General features: G+C 41.0%; 1 protein-coding gene across 1 annotated transcript in view; it reads right to left on the bottom strand.

Annotated features, from left to right (window-relative positions):
- Positions 1 to 14711, bottom strand: part of PGM5 (phosphoglucomutase 5) — a 79805-nt gene that overhangs the window by 10655 nt on the left and 54439 nt on the right. Inside the window, exons 8-10 of the mRNA XM_082497127.1 lie at positions 10019 to 10154; positions 8840 to 9023; positions 1037 to 1171 (exon numbers count right to left, since the gene is read on the bottom strand). Coding sequence (XP_082353253.1) covers positions 1037 to 1171; positions 8840 to 9023; positions 10019 to 10154 — 455 coding nt within the window. The remainder of the gene's footprint in view (positions 1 to 1036; positions 1172 to 8839; positions 9024 to 10018; positions 10155 to 14711) is intronic.

Here is a 14711-nt window from a genome sequence, read left to right as displayed (position 1 = left end):
TGTTTTCCACTCATTCGAAAAAACAAGTGTTAAACACTGGGCATTGATTGTAAGTTACTTTCTAGGAGACACAGGAGCCCAAATTCTGCCAGCATGTCACTTATCTCATACTGCATACTTTGTAACAAGCAAAGTAGAACAATCCATTGACACATAAAGGATTCCATTTTAAAAGGAATGTTCTTGTTTGTAATTAAGTAGTCAAAAGTTTAACTAGATGAATGTTGCAAGTATATGCTCTATTGTTTTCTAGCATTTTTATTCAGATTCATTAGACAGCAAACATGTTCAGATCATACTTTTTGTGTCACGTACCACAAGGTTACTATAAGTCCACTGCAAACCTCTAAAATGAACTCAGTCTATCTCTTACCGTGACTTACTTTTATCTCATCTATGCCTTGCCTACACAGCACAACAAACCATATTTAAAATGGTCAGCTTAATTGCTTAATTGTGATTTATACTATGAATAGGTTTAGCATGTGCTGAACTATACTGCAACTTGCTCTCAACCTTTACTCTTCTTAGGGAAGAGTCTGGTTATGATATGAGATAATTCTCAGACAGCTGCAAGTTTTTCCCTTACAAGGAATCCCTACATTATTTGGACTCTGGCATCCATATTTCCTAAGCGTACTCTCATCGTGAGGAATCCCTGGGATGCCATAACTAAGTGATCCTCAGACAACCTGCTTTCTTTTAATATTGTTCTATAACTCAGATTACAAAAATGAGTGAAAAATAAACTAGCATGGCTTCTCTTAACAGACTAAAAGTCATTGCCAAGCATTTATCACCGGGAATCTCAGCCCTTGACATTCCTGTTGTGCTGTACATCATACAAACATATATTAAACTGCTGGTCCTGCCTCAAAATGTGTACAGTCACATGACCAGTAAAATCATGCAGAAACACAGTAAAAAGGGGTCAAAGTACTGAGTGTTCCTTCTGATTAAAGATGAAAACCTGTAGCCATTGCTATTACAGAGGAAGTGCATTACTTATCAACTTACTACAATGCTACAGCATTACCTGTGGTTCCTTGTTGTGTTGGCTAGGATCCTTTTCATAACTCTCTGCATAGATCCGGAGAGTAGCTCTCACATGGCTAGAAGCACTCATTCTGAAGATGAGCCTGGACGCATCTGAAAAAATAATCCGCAGCCCCTATGGGAGAAGAAGGAGCAGCATATATGCAAGGTGGCAGTACATTTACAAACCATAGTTCACTACTTTAAAATAACAAGTGAAAGTAAGAGTCATTTGGATGCAGTTCCTATTTCCCTGTAACTTTGAACAATTCTTTTATTAGTCTGTTTCCCCCCCTCTAAAGACTAGAAATTATGTGTATTCCCTCCCACTCCTCATAACAAGGACTCTTACTGCTGTTATTATTTTCTTTAGCTGTTTGTTCTTGTTCTGTGGGGCAGAGCACAAAATCAATGGCTTGAGAAATAGTTATAAGATCAGTAAGGACCAGTGGCGTAAGAAATAGCTACAGGATCCCAGGAACAAAAAACAGCTGTTAGTAGTGACAACAAAAGACAGGATCAGTTGCTACTCCTCATAGACTGTGCATCAATATCTGATTACAAGGATTTCAACAAGAGTCTGTATTACAACTTAGAATCATAGAATCCTAGAATGGTTTAGGTTGGAAGGAACCTTGAAGATCATCTAGTTCCAACCCCCCTGCCAGGGGCAGGGACACCTCCCACTAGACCAGGGTGCTCAAAGCCCCATCCAACCTCACCTTGAACGCCTCCAGGGATGGGGCCTCCACAACTTCTCTGGGCAACCTATTCCGGTGTCTCACCACCCTCACAGTAAAGAATTTCTTCCTAATATCTAATCTAAATCTCCTCTCTTTCCATTTAAAACTGTTACCCCTTGTCCTACCACTACACTTCCTAACAGAGTCCCTCTCCATCTTTCCTGTAGGGCCCCCTTTAGGTATTGGAATGCTGCTGTAAGGTCTCCCTGGAGCCTTCTCTTCTCCAGGCTGAACAACCCCAACTCTCTCAGCCTGTCCTCACAGCAGAGGTGCTCCAACCCCCTGATCATCTTCGTGGCCCTCCTCTGGACTCGCTCCAACAGGTCAATGTCCTTCTTATGCTAGGGGCTCCAGAGCTGGATTCAGTACTCCAGGTGCAGTCTCAGCAGAGCAGAGGAGAGGGGCAGAATCATCTCCCTCGACCACGCTTCTTTTGATGCAGCCCAGGATGTGGCTGGCTTTCTGCACTGCAAGTGCACATCACTGGCTCTTTTTGAGCTTCTCATCAACCAACACCCTCAAGTCCTTCTTAGAGCTGCTCTCAATCCATTCTCTGTCCAGCCTGCATTTGTGCTTGGAATTGCCCCAACTCACGTGCAAGACCTTGCACTTGGTCTTGTTGAACTTCATGAAGTTTGCACGGACCCAGGACTCAAGCCTCTCCAGGTCCCTCTGGGTGACATCTCTTCCCTCCAACAGGTCGACCGCACCACACCATTTGGTGTCATCAGCAAACTTGCTGAGGGTGCACTCAATCCCGCTGTCCATGTCACCGACAAAGATGTTAAACAGCACCGGTCCCAGTACTGACCCCTGAGGAATGCCACTCATCATTGGTTGCCACTTGGACATCGAGCTGTTGACCACAACTCTTTGAGTGCGGCCATCCAGCCAACTCCTTATCCACCAAGTGGTCCATCCGTCAAATCCATGTCTCTGCAATTAGAGACAAGTATGTCATGTGGGACAGTGTCAAATGCTATGCACAAGTCCAGGTAGATGACTTGCTCTTCCCTTATCCACCAACACTGTAACATCGTCGTAGAAGGATATCAAATTTGTTGGGCACAATTTGCCCTTGGTGAAGCCATGTCAGCTCTCACTAATCATTTCCTTATTTTCCATGTGCATTAACTTTCCATTTACCATGAAACTGAACCTAACGTGTTAATTAATTTCAAATACACTAATTAATGTACCTTAACTGTGCAAAGCATAAAAAGTATTTATTATTAATTAACTGTGAGTTTGCTCTTTGCTCCCATGTTCCCCTCTTTTTTCTTTCCTCCTCCCCTCTTTGGACTGTATATATGAACATATGCTTTCACAGACCACAGACTTGGATCCACAATCAACATACTTCCTGTACAGGAAGGCCATTAAGACCACAGGACTAAATTGCACAGTTAAATAGTTGTAGTGGTTTCAATACTCTACCGATTCTGAACTAACATGCTGTCTACTTCCCTTTCTGTAAACGCTACCCTTAGGCTAAATGCCACTTCTGCTATACCACTGAACTTTATTTCCCCTTTTAGTCCTGCTGTTGGCAAACAGCATAGTGCACAAACTGAGATCCTTGCTACTTCTGTTTAAGGGGCAGTAAACCATTAAAAATGAAGGAAGAGAATTAAGAAAGAAGCATTTTATTCTTCCAGTTTTATCAGCAGCTTGAGAAGACACTGATGTAAGCAACACCATGCTGCAATATTCTAAAGTAGAAACCTTTTTTTCTTCAGGTATATGCCAAAACATCTTTGGCACCATGTAAATCATTGTTTGGTTGATAATCACAGAATCATAGAATGGTTTGGGTTGGACCTTTAAAGGTCTAGTCCAACCACCCCTGCAATGGGCAAGGACATATTCCACTAGATCGGGTTGCTCAGAGCCCTGACGAACCTGACCTTAAAAGTTTCCAGGGACGGGGCATCTACCACCTCTCTGGGCAACCCGTTCCAACGTTTCACCACCCTCATCATAAAAAAAAATCTTTCTTTTATCTAGCCTGACTTTACCCTCCTTTAGTTTAAAACCATTACCCCTTGTACTATTGCCATAGGCCCTACTAAGAAGTCTCTCTCCATCTTTCTTCTAAGCCCCCTTTAAGTATTGAAAGGCTGCAATAAGGTCTCCCTGGAGCTTTCTCTTCTCCAGGCTAAACAATCCCAACTCTCTCAGTCTTTCCTCATAGGAGAGGTCCTCCAGCTCTCTGATCATTTTTGTGGCCCTCCCCTGGACCCACACTAACAGGTCCATGTCTTTCCTGTGTAATGACCATTAACACTACAGGAACAACAGGAAAAAATCCCACATGGATAAAGGGTTGGATTAGATGGCCTAAGAAATATTTTCCATCTCTAACTTTAGTGATACCATGAAACCTTTTTTAGCTGCTGGTATGGTATTATACATTAATTTTAACATCTGTCAGCAACATAAATTTATCTAGTAATCTCAATATGTACAGCATAAGTGACAAACAGAAATAGTTTATATTCAGGAGATTGAGCTTTAGAGCCTGTTTTTCTAATATTTGCTATTAAGCCAACTTTGTAATGAGATGGTTCAACTGATGCTGATATGAGTTTTGTTGTTCATTTCAATGGGATCAAGATTTCATCTCTGATGTCTAGAATTAGACAGGCAGTTTGTTACAATCTGATTCTGTGAGCAACCAATCTCAGCAATCTCTTGCTGATTGCTCATTAGACTTAACTTTATGACAGTGAAAAGAAAGAAGATAAATTGAAGTTTTGCAATTCTGGGTATTGCTTGTTTCAAATGGTTGTCAAACCAAGGACCAGCAGCTCTAAATATGGAACATTAATGTCAATCAGCTTTAAGAGAAGAAGAAGGGAGACTAACATATCTGCACAAAATGAAGGTGTGAACATCAGAGGATGTGAGTGTCTTTCTCTCCAAAGACTGAACGGGCATTTTAAATGCTCCTGCCAGCGTATAAACACTCCCCGTAACTCTTCCCATAACTTTTTGATGCAAAAATGCTCCACCAAACTGCAGCATCTCTACCCAGTTTGATGTTACCGTTAATGGCACTTGGGATGTTTATACAGTGTATATAGACACACGACCAGCATTCAGACAGTTCACTGTACTATTTCTGAGCGTATTATTTTCTTCATTTTGCATTTCTCAGGGACACACGATTAACAGTATTGATTTTTACACAAGTGTGGTGATAGCTAATCATAGAATCACAGAATCGTCTAGGTTGGAAGGAACATTTAAGATCATCAAGTCCAACCATCAGCCTAAGGCTACCAAAACCACCAAACCATGTCCCTAAGCACCACGTCTACCCATCTTTTTAATACCTTCAGGGGTGGCAATTCCACCACTTCCCTGGGCAGCCTGTTCCAGCTGAAGATACTCTGTAAAAGGGAATTAGAGACATAGTGGCTGTACTCCTTAAAAACAATATCTTAACTGCCAGGGAGAAATCATATGCCAGGGAAAAAATGGTCCTTAGAGCTGGACTGCCAAAGTCAACCTTTAAAGTCACAATATTTGCACCTGGAAATTTAGTTTAACTCACTTTTCAGACAGCCCAGCAGCAAAAAATCTGACTTTTGATTCTTCTTTGGAAACAGTGATTTAAGCACTATCAAAGATTTTTAACTCAGGAAGGCCACAGAAATTAATGAGAGCTATTAGGTTTTTATATTCCTCATAGTTTTCTGGAAATTATACCTATAAGCTGCGAGTTACAAAGATTTGTTACAGCCAAAAACCCAGCCCAAACCACCGTTACCAAATAAATATGAAAAAGCATTGCCTGGAGAATAACCTGTGACTCTGCATCTTTTGTAAAGACAAAACCAAACAGGTTTTTCACACTTGTTACAGAATACCCAAACATAGAAAATTTTTCCTTTTTGATATTTTTGAGCTTTTGCGGTCAGCAAGGTGAAAGCAAGCTGGAGAAATTGCAAGCACTCTATTTACTGTTTGTCATGATGGTATTTTTTCACCTGATATAAGCTCCATTAATTTAAAGCCACATAGTTGCTATTTATTATATAGAGGGTGTCAGCTCCATGAAACATAAAACCTTATATGCAGTACTTATAGATTGACACAAGAGGAAAAGTAATAAGAGGAACACACTGAAAAGCCCACAGAACAGTTTTAATAAAAGTCCAGTTTTAATAAAGTAGGACATACTATTTGTCACAAGAATAATGTTTTCTTATGGGAATAGATTTATTTTTTTTCTTGGAGGAAGCAGATGAAAAGGTTCAGTACAGCTCCCACACTGAACATCTGCAGATATCTATTTTAGGCAAATTGGGTCTGCTAATGGATATTAATGAGCTGTGTGGAAACTCTGAAACAAAATTATGTTCCATGGTTAACCCGTTGACTTTGAAGCTGATGTGATGGAGACAGAGCTTCACAGGGATTTCCTTCTTTTACATTACAATCCAGTTAAACAGCCTACTGATGCATTAGTATCTATGAAGCACTCAGTAAACTAAATGTGTTACTTATTGTACTGTGTAGCTTAGTTTCCAGTGGTTTGGGGTTTTTTTCAGTTACCAATTTCACAGTTAAATAAATAATAATAAATTAGCATAATAAGTTAGCATGAACAAGACTAAGCCGCAAACTTAAAGCAAGATATGTTAGGATTTCAGAAAACATTATTAAAGTATAACCGCAGAGAGTAACACCAGCAGAAAATCTAGCCTAGCAGCAACATATTAGACACAGAGACATATACATAAATTAGGAGCATGTAAAATGCTCCTAAACTTTTACTTCAAAATACTGAGATTATCACAATTTTTATTTGCTCCTCTACAGACCTTCGAGTGTCCCCTAGGCATAGCAGGCCACACTCACTACTCTGACAGGAAATACCTTATTGCTGATACACAATTGAAATATCATTCTGAACAGAGAATTTTTGCCTTATCTCTGGAGAGTTATCTGAAATAACTTTTTTCCAGTTTTTCCAATGCCTTTTTTCTGACTCGTGCTCAAACTGAAATGCAAAAACCCAGGACTATATGGAGACCCCTTTGCATCGCAAATTTAACAAAGGAGTGAGAAAACTTTAATGAACTTTTAATAACAAAGCTCCAGAGTTTTCTTCCGTGAATCTCAAGATGTAAGAACTCTTTATTAAAGAGCTCAAAGTTAACCATTATAATGGGCAACTTGTACTTCTCATCCTTCTAATTCAAGTTTTCACTCAAAAATGCAACTGGTTCTTTTTCTGGCTTGTAAGATCCTTAGGAGCAGCACTGTTACATGCTCATGCACGCAAAGACTAGCACAATAGGACCTTAAAAATGAAAACAGTCTTCAAGAACAGCAGAACATTTCATTTAATTTTATGCCTTATTATTGCACTGTGATAAACAATATTCATGGGTTTCAATGGTCAGATTGAATTAGAACCTACAGTCCGGGCATATTGTTTGCTGCCTGTTTTGTTGTTGCTGTGTTTGTTTTCTGAACCCGCTGTTTATTAACACTGTTTAATTATAATGCAGCCAGCTTCTCATTCATGAGACATGGTGCAGTCATACTGAATATAAATCTCTTTCCTCTACCTACCAGGGAACAAAACTTTGAACACATTCCTGAAAACCACTGGAAAATCTGCATGAAGCTCATGACAGTCAGAAAAAAGACATCTGCATATACATGAAGAGCAAGCTATCTGAGGAAAATGGCAGCAGTGAACTGTTGTTTCATTTGCATGGATCAATGTCCTCTCTTATTTTATTGTGCTTGGAGAATCCCACTATGGCTGCAGACCCATGGAGCTAGGAACGTGTCCTTGCCAAAAGACAAACTGGTTGAACTGTAATCTCAATAAATAGATGCTTCTCCCTATGAAAAGACATACTTTCTAGTTTTATGGTCTCACTTCAGTGCCCATCTGAAAACAGGCCAAGTCATGTTTCTCTGTTTGTGTTACATGGTGATATGATTATCAGTTATATTCCAATTTAGGACAAGGACTTTGGATGAAAACTAAGGGAAAGAAAAGAGCACTGAAAATTCAAAAGCTGTTTTTTAAAAGTACAAGAACCACAAGCGTGCCATGCCTGTAATTTTCCAGTGGACTTTGATATGACAATATCCTCGTATCTTGTTTCAGCAGTAATACACACAAAGAGAGTAGCTCAGTGGCAGGTGGGCTGTTTATAGTATCTGGATGCAATGATGAATGGAAACTATAAAGACTTCGAGCAGAATGGCATGACAATAGTTTTAATGGCTTGTAATATCATTTGTTAGGGTCTGGTCAGGTCAAGTAATTTACAAACCAGATAAACTAGGACAATAAAAATAAACAGCGTAAAATCAGAACACATTTTAAACTGAGTCATAGTGCATATTCAAGATGTTTGAATATACATTTACACCTGGTGAAAGTACATAGTTAGTTTTGAACACATCACAAATTTCAAAACACTGAAGGCTCAGTTTGAACTGCAGTTCTTGGTAGCTCAGGAATCTCATTATGGACACAGCCCAGAAGGAACACAAAACCAGTCATTTGGGCTAGAGAAGTTAAAAGTGCCCACATATGGTACAATCACTAAAGTCTTCTGCATGCTATTGGCTACAACAGATAATGTGCCTTAATTATGCAAAACCTGTTGGTCACCAAGAGGGAAAAAGTTTTAACTTTTTTTTTTTTTTAATGTATAGCAAGTGGAGATTTTGGACAAAGAATAGAAAAAGGAAAGACTGTCTCTCTACATGACACTTTGCATTGTTTGGGAAAGGGAACCCTCCCTGTATGTGCATTGCTGTCAACAGGGAATCCATGCCCTTCTACATTCTCTGTGACACTACTGCGTCCAGTTATGCAGAGCAAGTGTAAGCTAAACCAGAGGTGGATTATCTTATCCAGGCCGAGCTAATCTTAAGTAGGAAATGCGGTATCTATCAGAGCAAAGAAAACACCATCCTATAAATAAATGGAGAAGCTTGCCAGCTGAACATTAGAAACAACACTGTTAGAGACAATATGACAGTTGCAAAACTTTGGTACTCCATCCCTACAGCCATACCTGTCTTTTGGTCACAGTGCCATCCACAGGATCTACGTACTCAAAGCTGTCTGTTCTTTCCACACTGTAGATATTGTTACCCACAGCAAACTGCTGATGGCTGAATGATTTGTCAGTGATCAAAGCTTCCAGGTCTCTCATTATGAAATATGCTGTTCTGGGTTCCAGTGCTTCATAATCAAACCTTGCACATATATGTAAAAAAAGTAGAACCAAGAAGTAAGTCCCCTACAGCTGAGAAAAGAGTTCTGCTTTCACAGAACTCAATGTACTCACAATTAGCAATTTACTGCTTACTTCAAAAATCAGAGGTGGACCACTGAAGTAAGGATTGCAAATTAAACTAGCATGCAAATGCAAGTCCTGTGCAATCTGACCATTATGTGTGTGCACCACAGTTCTATGCTGGCCACCTGACTCTGAGCCAACAGAAATAATTTAGAAAATGCATAGTTTCTGAAGTAGAATAGAAAACATCATCGATACACAGCTAGCTTTCTGAGATTAAAGACACAATCAGTGCAGTGCCCAACAGCCAAGTGAAACAGAAAATTTTACTACACGTTTTGAGGAACAGCTATGTGCAAAAGACCTTATACATATGTAAACTCCTCTGGGTTAAGTCTATTCTGAGAGGAAAAGAGGCAGAAGCTGAGACGTAAACGACAGTTAGAATGCACCCTTTTGAGACCTTAATAAAAATGAGTACATGTTCCAATCTTTGGAGTTCTCCTGAATTAGAAGTAGGCATAGTTCCAGTTCTTACTAAAACACTGTCACACGGAAACACATATGGAAACACATACTGAAACAGATGCAGGAGTAAATCTTGCTGAGATTTTGATTTTTTTTCAACACCATGTAATGAGCTATGCCTACAGATTCCACAAGTAAATAATTCAAATCTTTCTGCCATTTGACATCAGAAAATTCTATTATTCATATACTGTAAGTGACATATATGCACTGCTCCTTCAGTAAGGAAATAATTTCTGATGCCACTTACTCATCAGAAAAAAACCTGCCTACAGAACAGCGGCAATCTGTGACAAATTTTCATTCTATGGACACAGCAAATGCACACCTAAATGCGGCTGAGCACAGCTAAACAAGCCATGGCTGTAGCAGAATTGTCCCATCAACTGTGTAAGCTGTGTGCCTTTTCCTCATTTTTCTCACCTGCAGTAGTAGTGCCGGCCAAATTTTGTCCAGTGATCCCTGACAATCTCCTCCACGCTCTGCTTTCGAGCTGCTAGGATTGAAAGCCAAACTAGCACAGCCCATAGTCCATCTTTCTCTCGAAGATGATCAGACCCTAGAGAGATATATGTAAAGCACATTATTTGGTATCACCGCAACTCAGAAAACAAGGTAAAGAGGCTGGGTAAATGTCTCATTTAACTTTGTTTGTCACGTAACAGTAATCAACAATACTAACCTCAGCAACTGTGATATCTTCCAGATGGACAACCAGAATTAATGTTTAAAATTATTTGTTTATATATGATGAAGTCTGTACTCCTAAGGTTTAATAAAATGATGTACAAGTATTTGAACAGAAATGGTAGTAGCAGGAAAACATTTTTAGTCATGTTCCTGCTCACTGACATACAGGGTGTTTTCACACCTCTGGTACTGTTTCCCAGAACTGGGCTAGATACACAAACCGCTGGCCATGAACCAGAATGTTCTGAGTTATGTGAGTCAAGTTCAACAGCAGCTCCTTATCCCTGCAGATGTTCATCCATCAAGCTGCAGAGAAAGAAATTTCCCATTCCACAAAAAATGAAGATTTCCAGAATGTTCATGACCTCCCACCAGGATAAAAAACAAGAGCCTGAAAAAATGTTTCTGGAAAACAAACCCCAAACCAGAGAATAGCATTTTATCCCCTTGCTATATTTCTCCATACCTCTCCGTGGTAAAGATGTTTGGATGCTCAGATCTACCTCCCTTCCTAGGTTTATCTTTATGAAGAGAGAAATTGATCCAACAATGGAGACTAAGAATGATTTTGGAATACCCCACAGGATTCAGTCCGTATTCTCGGATATGGGAGGCACAAGTTCAAGTCTACTATCTGAATTCAAAAGAGCACAGACTTCATCTTGCACTTGCCATGGACAAAGCCAAAATCCAACTTGGAGTAACAGACTACTCTGCATTAGACTTGTAATATATCTTAACCAGAAATATTTCTATGAAGCTAAGCTCTGCCTGTTAAAACTGGCATGTATCAATCAGCAAAAAGTTTCAATAAAATCAGTATTTTCTAACAAAACACTGTTTCATGGGAATGCTCTTGGTCATCTCAGCAAGCACCCTCTCCTTTTGGATAATTTAGAAAAAGCTTTTGTGGAAATATTTATCTAACCTATATTACCAATAAATCACAAGGAATCATGTGTGAGAATTAACACAAAGTAAGATCCAAGACACCTGACATTCAGTAGATACTGATGATGACCAATAAACTCAAGAAACTTGAAGAGACATCAAATACGTGGCCATTGCTCTGGCTTAATAATACTAGGTTTGGTTGAAGTTTGTTAGCTGCAACCTTATCATTTTCTGTCTGGTTGGACATTATTGAAACCCTGAGTACAAAGCAATAATAGTAATTCATGAGATTTGTTTCCTCTGTGAATTACCTACTAATCAGGGAGGCAACCAGGAGAACCATCTGTGCACTTAGAAGATACTTAGAAAAATCCTCCAGAGAAGAATCTAAGTAAAAAGTCTCAGGTTGAAAATCTGTTTTATGAAATATCCTCCTTCCTCAAACACAAAAATCCTGTGGCAGCAGGACTGCTTTGCAGTGCTGTGGTTTTACATAACAGCCTGCAAGGTCTACACTGTCATCTGTCATAATGGCTGTAATTTGCTACTGGCAAAGGACATGGTTCCCATAACATAAACTGATGCACTGAAGCTGTTAATCCTGTGAAAAACTGTCAACAGAAAATTAAAGACATATAAGGAAAACAGCAAGATGTACAGAGAGCCACCATGATTCCCAGAGTTCAGTCCTGACACCCATCTTCCAGTGACTACTGCTGCCCTGGACTTGCAGTCCCTCTTCTTGGGAGAGTCACAGTACCAGTTGCTACTCACATGCGTTTGCTATCAGCCCATCACGCTGGGCCTGCCCCAGCTCTGCCTGCCACTTACGCTTCTTGGGGTATGTTCAACCCTGGGGGTGTAGACCTCCAACAACCTGAATCTAACATTAGGCAAGTTAGCCACCAGAGTTAACCAAACACAAATTACTATTTCGGCACAAAATCCAAGTTGTATAGGAATGACGACTAAGACTTGTGAAGAGGAAAAAGACTTACATGAAGATTAGGTTTGTGTCTATGAGGTAGTGCAGAAAACAAGGACATAAAACCCTGTGAATGGATTTAAGAGCTGAGACACACAGTAATGCTCCTTTGCATTTGCAAAGTAACTGTCATGGCAGTAAGAAAAGTGTCCTTTCTGATACTTTTTACCTGCCTTGGTCTGTAATCTGCAAGCTCTCTGCAACATGGGCAGTCTCCTACTGCAGTACCCAGAGCTATGGGCTGCTTCTCCAGGACCTGCTGCAGAAAGAGCAGCAGTTCACTCTGTTCCCCACTCCAGAGCCCCAGGTGCTGTCAAAGCACAGAGCGCTGACCAATCAGGGGAAAAAAAAAAAAAAGGGAAAAAAAAAAAAAAAGGCAGGGTTATTTATGAGTTCTCACAGCTTTGCAAATACCTTCAGATAAGAAAGGAAAACAAACACCCCTCCAGAGGAAGTCAGCCCTTTGGACAACCAGGTGCTCACCTGTTCTATCCCCTGCTGTGGTAAAGCGCTAAACTCAGCTGAAAGATGCCTCGCACAGAAACACTGGCAATTAGGCCTATGAATAATAAAGCCAGCTTTGCCCACAGGCAAAGCAGATGGCATGGCCACAATCACTGTTATTGCAGGCAAGAGTTTGCTCCCAGGTAACAGTGCCGGTGCAGGCTTCTGCCACCACCACCACATGGGAGACCCAGAATAGAGCTGTCACTTTCCACTAGTGTCCAACCTTCCTCTCATAGCAGCAGCAAAAGTTGACAGGTCACCACAGGGGTTGGGGGGCTCCATGGGGACCAGGAGCAGCAGGCACTCCCCGGTGTGCATCAGGGCAGGGCCTGGCAGCCAGGGCCTGTCCCAGGCCCAGCCCGGGGCAGGCAGATGGGAAGCACCAGGCCAGCCCTGGCCCCAGGCATGCAGCACCTCCCTGGGGACAGGGGTGGGCTGACACTGGGCCAGGGCATGGGCCTGTGGGGAGGCCCAGCTCGGGGGGTCCACAGCAGGGCAGGGCTGGAGGGAGCTGGGGATCAGGGGCTTACAGCCCCCCAGGGGGTGACATGGGGTCCTGGGCCACAGGCAGGGTGGGGGAGCCCCGAGGGGTGAGCAGGGCCTTGGTAACAGCGAGCTCATCCCATCACGGCTGTTCCTTATTGACCTGGCTGCCTCTCCTTTCAGCCTTATTTGCACCGAAAAATTCAATTTCACCTAGAAAGCCATTTCTGTTGCTGATATTGCCAGCAACTTAAACTGCTTAAGTGTCTTGACAGACACCAGCAAGAAGTGGAGACATGGTATTGAGCTAAACACCTCAGCAATTTGCTCCAATGTAAACGACCATTTACTCTCCTGTTGTGTAACACTCTGCAGACCGCAATCCATCAAATCCTACAGTGAAAGGCACAGCACTCATTCAGCAAAAGAGTCTATACATCATGACAACTGTGCAATGGCCTGAACTGAACACAAAAGCACAGATGCGTTTTGATTTAACACACACTTTGAGTGTGTTTCATTGAACAAAAATGGTCCAGTGAAACATGGGCAGAAGAATTTTTGGAAAGGTCTCTGTTGTGCTCTGAGCCTTGTTCTGGCACGACTTAACTCATAAATCTCTATGAAGAGGGATGAGTGTATACACTTATCATTCTTCTGATCCATTTAGCAGCTTTGGCATGTGCTGTGTCCTTGTGTGTCCTTCAGGAGGACATACAGATTGTTGCTCCTCTGGAATATATTGGAAGAAAGCAATCTCGAGCAAAAAGTCTGGATGGAAAAGGTGGAAACAACCCAACTGTTCCAGAATCGAAAATCACTGTTTAAAAATGCTAGCCTGATGTGAGTACAGGGACAATAATCCTGTGTGCCCAAGAAGTGTCTCGGTTTGATATTCTTGACAGGATGAAAATTGACAACTGGGATTTCTCAAAACCTGTTTATTCCACCTCTTTTATTTCACCAGCATATCCATTAACTGGGTAACTATACGCACATACGTTGTTCTATTTATTGCTTTTCTTTCTTTCAACAAATTAAAATCCCTTACCACAACTCTGTTAGTCAACACTGTTGACTGGTGGCTTTGCTGTCTCTCACTTAACTGCTACTGCCCAGCTCACATGGAGAAACTCTAGGAAGGGAGCTCATTCTGCTGCCTTCATTCAGCTAACAGCATTCTTTGTTTTACAGATGCAGTATGTGCTGCTGTGGATCTGCAGAGGCAGAGCTGCCCTACGCAAAGTGATCCCGTAAAAGGTGCCTCACACCACGTATTGTTGAGATTGCAATAGTAACAGTCCTGCTGGTTTGCTGGGGGCTCTCAGCAATCTCAGGATAATTCTCAGTAACGCTTTTAATTGAAACATCCAAGGCATTAATGAATTCCAGCCTCTGAAGCAGAAAGAGACAACAGAACAGTGGAGTCAACAAATATTTTGCTGATTATCCCATAACATTTAATTTGCCATCAGTAAGGAAAACTATAATAACAGTGACTACTTCGACAGCTTATTTTTAAGTTAATTTGTCACATATTTCTCCATATAACAGTAG

Source organism: Vanellus vanellus (assembly GCF_965231255.1).
Source record: "Vanellus vanellus genome assembly, chromosome: Z".
NCBI lineage: Eukaryota > Metazoa > Chordata > Aves > Charadriiformes > Charadriidae > Vanellus > Vanellus vanellus.
The sequence above is the reverse complement of the archived record's forward strand: the minus strand, read 5'-3'. Positions and strand labels throughout refer to the sequence as shown.